The sequence below is a fragment of the Egretta garzetta genome, unplaced genomic scaffold (genome assembly GCF_000687185.1).
Source record: "Egretta garzetta isolate BGI_Z169 unplaced genomic scaffold, ASM68718v1 scaffold329, whole genome shotgun sequence".
In the NCBI taxonomy this organism is placed as follows: Eukaryota; Metazoa; Chordata; class Aves; order Pelecaniformes; family Ardeidae; genus Egretta; species Egretta garzetta.
The window spans coordinates 5,137,004-5,142,926 of record NW_009269999.1 but is presented as its reverse complement, the minus strand read 5'-3'; the positions used below and the strand labels follow the sequence as shown (position 1 = coordinate 5,142,926).

Sequence of the window (5,923 nt, the reverse complement as noted above, 5' to 3'; positions counted from 1 at the left end):
ACGAACCTGGTCTTCTCCTACAGCAGGAGGGGTTTCGCCCTCCCGGTCCCCCTCATGCCATCCATCGACTTGGGAGGGGTGAGGAGAGAGGTTGCCAGTGAAGACTGAGGCAAAAAAGTTGTTGAGTACCTCAGCCTTCTCCTCATCTGCTGTTACCAGCCTGCCGGTCTCGCTTATCAGCGGGGGTACACTCTCTTTAACCTTCCTTTTCCGGCTGATATACCTGTAGAATCCCTTTTTATTATTCTTTGCATCCCTAGCCAAGTTAAGCTCCAGCTGCGCCTTCGCCTCCCTGACCCCATTCCTACACAACCGGACCACTTCCCTATACTCTTCCCAGGATGCCTGTCCCTGCTTCCACTGCCTGTGCAGTTCCCTCTTCCTCCTTAGCTTGACCAGCATCTCCTGTCTCAACCACGCTGGTCTCTTCCCTTCTTTGCTTGATTTCTTACACCTAGGGATCGATAGCTCCTGCGCTCTGTGGACCACTTCCTTAAAGATCTGCCAGCTCTGTTCTGCTCCCCTGTCCCTGAGGGCCGTTTCCCAGGGAGTCCTACTGACTATCTCCTTGAGGAGCTGGAAGTTGGCTTTTCTAAAATTCAGGGTCCTGACTATACTCTTTGTCCTTCCCATTTCCCTCAGGAGCGTGAGCTCTACCAGCGCGTGATCACTGCAGCCCAGGCTGCCTCCGATCTGGACATCTCCGACGAGCTCGCTTGCATTGGTGACCACCAGGTCCAGTATCGCATCCCCTCGGGTAGGGGTGTCTATTACCTGGCTTAAGAAGTTGTCCTCAATGCATTCGAGAAACCTGCTGGATGGCCTACATCTTGCCGTGTTGGTTTTCCAGCAGATGTCGGGGTGGTTGAAGTCCCCCAGCAGGACGAGGGCCTGCGAGCGCGAAGCCTCCCGGAGTTGGAGGAAGAATGCTTCGTCAGTCAGCTCCTCTTGATCTGGCGGCCTGTAGTAGACACCAACCACCAGGTTCCCTTTGTTGCCTCTCTCTCTGATTCTTACCCATAAGCTTTCGACCTGCTTGTGGCTATTCTTCAGTGACAGCTCTTCGCACTGTAATGATTTCTTGATGTAAAGGGCAACGCCTCCGCCCCTCCTTCCTCGCCTGTCCCTTCTGAACAGCCTGTAGCCATCAATAGCTACATTCCAGTCAGGGGATTCATCCCACCAAGTTTCCGTAATGGCAATCACGTTGTAGCTTTCTAGCAGCACGATAGCTTCCAACTCTTCCTGTTTGTTTCCCATGCTATGTGCGTTTGTACAGAGGCATCTCATCTGAGCTGTCGGCCTCGTCGCCTTCACAGCCGAACACCCCTCGTTTCCTTTGAGGTGCTTCACAGGCTTTTCCTTGTTGGTTCCTACTACCTCAGGAGCCTCCGGCTCACCTCCTCCAGACTTCAACTTTGCTGCAGCGCCCCTGACACGCTGCTGGGCAATGGGTTGAGGGCTCATACTAGCCCCCAGTCCCTCTAACCCTTGCGTATCATCCCCTAGCCTGTCGCTGGCAAGCCCGATAGGTTACCCTTCCCCCTTCACATCTAGTTTAAAGCCGTTGTGTTGCTGTATGAGTAGAAAATAATAGTTTTCTTCTCTTTATCATTCAGCATTTCATAGTCTGTTATTGTATCCCACCTCAGCCATCTCTCTTCTACATTGGTATATGTATTTTTGTATATTTGGCCTTCCCTCATTTGTATTATTCTAGTTTCTTGTAGCCTGATTAAGGCTGTTGCAGGTCCAAATCCAGCTATACCACAGTAAAGGCCCTCTCAGATCTGCTGGCAGAGCTAGATGACCCTGAATGTTCCCTCCTATTTCAGTTGTAATAAGACAGGTAACTTTGGTAGTTTAAATAAGCAGCTTTGGCTCACCCAGTTCATTTTGACGGAAACTGCTAAGGAAGTGCTCAAAAAAACAGCTCTATGGTTGCACCTGAGGAGGCAGGAACCTCTGGTGGAGAAATATTAATGACCAGTTGGGAGCGTGCTTTTGGGTTGGTAACATCTTGTGCTGGCAGAGCTGTTGGCAGAGTATGCAGAGGTGGTAGGTACATAGTCACTTCAGTCCAGCATAAACCTGAGATGGTGCTAAAAGAATGGCAAAATTCATCAGTGATTTTTTTAATTTTTGTAACTGTGGTTGTTAGCTGGATGAGGTCCCTAAACACACTGCACAAGTGCTAGTTCTCTTGTGAGAGAAAGGACAGGAATATATACCTGGATAGCTGCATGACTGAATTGGCTTAAATTGATTTTGAAACCCAAAGTTGGGCCTTGCAGCTGAGTGGAACAAATACCTGTCTGTTTATAGACAACTTCTTTGCCTGGGGTGCTAGGAAAGAGTCTTCTCAGCTGTGTTGGTGGCTTCATACAGCTGTTGTATTCTCCTTGTAGTAGATTTGGAAGGGCAAAGACAAAACCATTCATGAGCCTCTACACTGCTGCCTATTGGAATTGGTCTATGGCTCCTCCTAATTTTGCTGTTTCTTTCCCAGGAACTCCCTGCAGCAAATTCTGCTCCTGTGTACAGGCATTACAGTCATGGTGCTACTCTCGCTCACAACCGAGTGACCTCTGCGCAGACCTCATGATGCCTCCCAGAGCCACCACAGTGACTCTGAGCTGTTACAAAGCAATAAGGAACACTAATGTTTCTTCCTATGTGTGCATGTGCAGATCTGGCTGCTAGTATGAGAAGCAGGTGAGAAAGAGGTCTGGGTGTGCAGGACTTCGTTCCCTGGCTCTCCTATCCCTGTTCTGCTAAAATCCACACATCAGGGCTTCCGGTTTTTTTTGTTTGTTTGTTTGTTTTTATGGAGCAAAAGATATAGTGAACAGAAACAAACTGAACAACTGCTGCACAGCGAACAATGGACAATGTTTCATTCAGTTCATTCTGATGGAACTGAACCTCCCAAGCTCTTGTGTGAAAACAACAGGGGCAATTCCTGTAGCTGATGAAGAGGACTTTTCCTACCACTCTAAGGGCTGGAGGCAGAACAGGGATGGTGAAGCAACAATAAACTAACAGCTTTAGCCAGGAACTCCCTACCCATGAGAAGCTACGGTGCTATGAGACAGAGGGGAAAGGACCCTTTCCAACTTGATCTCCAGCTTTTCATTGACATCACTTGTTCCTAAAGGTAGTATTAGCCTCAGCAGTCCACCTCCTTGGTCTATTTTGTATTTGTTTATGTTGAAATCGAGCCAAAAGCTGGAGGCACTTTAGGGTAGGTCACTACAATTAAATGGCTCAGCTTGCAGATTACTTGCCTCAGCCCTAACCACTCCAATAGCCAGCACAGCCTGTTTATCTGAAAAATGGTCAGTAAATGTTTCCTCTGTTGCCATACTACCAGCTTACCTACACCTGGAAGGAAAGCCATGTAGTTGTTGTAACTGAGCTCCCTCTCCTCATAACCACTAGCTGAACATGGCACTGAGCCTGCTCACCCACCACCAGACCCACACCACGTTTCAGAGTTCTCTTGAGGCGTAGCGTGTTAGCCCTGCCTGGCGTGCGACAGCAGCCCTAGACTGTCATGCCAGATGTCTGGACAGTTTGGGCAATAGTTGAACACTACAGCATGGTCAGCAGCTGACAACCCTGGTTAGCTTTTCCTCTGTTCAGTGGAGACTATTTAAGAGCATGCTATAACCAAAAATATAGATGGTAGCCTATTTCTGGGCTTCTTACCTCACAGTGGAGTTAGTCTGCTGGGGATGAATGGATAAGAAATAATAGTGAAAGCCCTTAGAGGAAGGGACAGCAAATAATACTGGAGAGAGGGGGAAATGGGAAGCGTGAAACTGCTGGTGAAAAGATTTTTAAAAATGGGTCTCAAAAAGCTGTGTCTAAGTAAGGAGAAAGGGATATGAAAGGGTGACAGTAAGTATGCTTCAAGAAGAGTTTTCTGTTGTGTGACGCTTGGGATAAAATTTTTGGCAATTTGAGACCAATAAGAAGAAATTACATTTCTGGGATGTTTGCCCACATTTCAGCTCACGGGGCTGACCAGGCCATCGTTCCACAGGGATGTGTTGTTGCCACAGGGATGTGCAGAATTACTAGATGATCCCTTCTGCAGAGCTTATCCTCGCTTTGCTTAAATCTGTTTAAAAACATGTCTAATTGAACTAGCAGAGTCACTGGGCACAAAACAGTTGCCATGACGTGAATTGCACCAACTCAGCTCTGTCTTTAAACAGCTTTTGTACATCAGTACAGCTTGCCAGTCTGCACACGGCCTTGTCAGGAAGACTCGTCCCTTGAAAGGGCAATTTGGGTCAGAGCAACGAGACAGGTATGCTGCCCACAGCAGAGGCATTTACTTCCCTAAGAGATTCCTGAACTGTTGACACAGTTCTTTTTTTATGACAGCTCCTGTCCTACTTTTCAGAGAGCACTGAAGAGCTCATGCTTGCAGTTCTCTCTGCCCAGGAACTGCTGTCTAAAATTTTTTCAGCTTTCCTTACCCCAGGATTACATCAGTAACTAGTTTCACTGCAACAATGAGGGAGGCTTAGTGCAATTTTTTTTTTTATTCCTCTTTAGAAAGTTGCCTTCCTTTGCCAACTACTTCCTCTATCATTTGATTGTCACGAAGTCTGAAGGTAGCATCCACTTCCTGCTTTCCTGGAAGGACGATTAATCTGATAGCCTGCAGGGATGGGGAGAGGATGCTAACCCTCTAGTTCTAGCTTTGGGGTGTTTTTTTCTCTCTCCCCCTCGTCCCCCTTCCCCAGGGACTGAAGCTAAGCAGACCCTGTAGTAGGGCTCTGGAGGAAGTGGGTTTGCACAGAAAGATGTGCCTGCTGTTTCCCAAGATGTCTTTCTCAACATGAGGCTGGCATTTGAAGTTGAAGCATTGCCAGGTGAGTGCCCAGGAGCTGGTGTTGTTGCATCAGCACTGAGCCTTGCCAAGCCTGAAAACCACAGTCAGGATTTTGTGCTCAGCGTTCAGGAATGCGAAGTGGATGACACTGAAGAAAGAATTTGTGAGCTGTTTTTCTTGGCTGCTACCCACAGGCCTGGAGAGTCTGCGGTTCTTGGGAAGATACCCTGGTAGGAGGTAGCCCAGGGCTTGTGGGAGGGAGGGAGGGGCTTGTTAGTTTTCCACTACATCAGCCCTGGGGCTGAGAATGGGAGAGCCTTGGGAGGAAATGGAGCATTGCTCCACCACATTTGTCACTTTTGGAAATGCAGAGAGAATCGTATTTTCTAGCTCTATTTTTTCAGCTGCTCTTATGCATTTTCCCCCTTCATCTGTATTGGTCTGCTCTGCATGGAGACAATAGAGATGAAATAAATGGTTTTCCATGTGGGTTTGTGTTTTTTTTGTTGAAGCTACTACTTTTCATTGAATTACAAATTCAATTCGGATTTCATTTGAATTACAGAGCATTATCTCCGAGTTAGTCTAGAGACTCACGAGCAAGCTCATCGGAGATGTCAAGATCGGAGGCAGCCTGGGCAGCAAACTTCCAACTCCTCAAGGAGGTAGTCAGAAGGGAAACGGTCCTCAGGGACAGGGGAACAGAACAGAGCTGGCAGATCTTTAAGGATGTGATCCACAGAGCGCAAGAGCTCTCGATCCCTAGGTGTAAGAAATCGGGCAAAGAAGGGAAGAGACCGGCATGGCTGAGACAAGAGATGCTGGTCAAACTAAGGAGGAAGAGGGAACTGCACAGGCAGTGGAAGCAGGGACAGGCATCCTGGGAAGAGTACAGGGACGCGGTCCGGTTGTGTAGGAATGGGGTTAGGAAGGCCAAGGCGCGGCTGGAGCTAAACTTGGCTAGGGATGCAAAGAATAATAAGAAGGGATTCTACAGGTATATCAGCCGGAAAAGGATGGTTAAAGAAAGCGTACCCCCGCTGATGAGCGAGACTGACAAGCTGGTAACAGCAG

The 5,923-nt window shown here is 48.0% G+C and overlaps 2 protein-coding genes across 2 annotated transcripts in view; both read left to right on the top strand.

Annotated features, from left to right (window-relative positions):
* The window catches only part of SLC39A13 (solute carrier family 39 member 13), a 15,300-nt gene extending 12,497 nt beyond the window's left edge, over positions 1 to 2,803 (top strand). Inside the window, exon 9 of the mRNA XM_009647574.2 lies at positions 2,510 to 2,803. Coding sequence (XP_009645869.1) covers positions 2,510 to 2,585 — 76 coding nt within the window. The 3' untranslated portion in view covers positions 2,586 to 2,803. The remainder of the gene's footprint in view (positions 1 to 2,509) is intronic.
* Positions 2,804 to 4,855: 2,052 nt separating this feature from the next.
* LOC104134065 (transmembrane protein 178B) overlaps positions 4,856 to 5,923 on the top strand; it is a 16,572-nt gene continuing 15,504 nt past the window's right edge. Inside the window, exon 1 of the mRNA XM_009647573.2 lies at positions 4,856 to 4,889. Coding sequence (XP_009645868.2) covers positions 4,856 to 4,889 — 34 coding nt within the window. The remainder of the gene's footprint in view (positions 4,890 to 5,923) is intronic.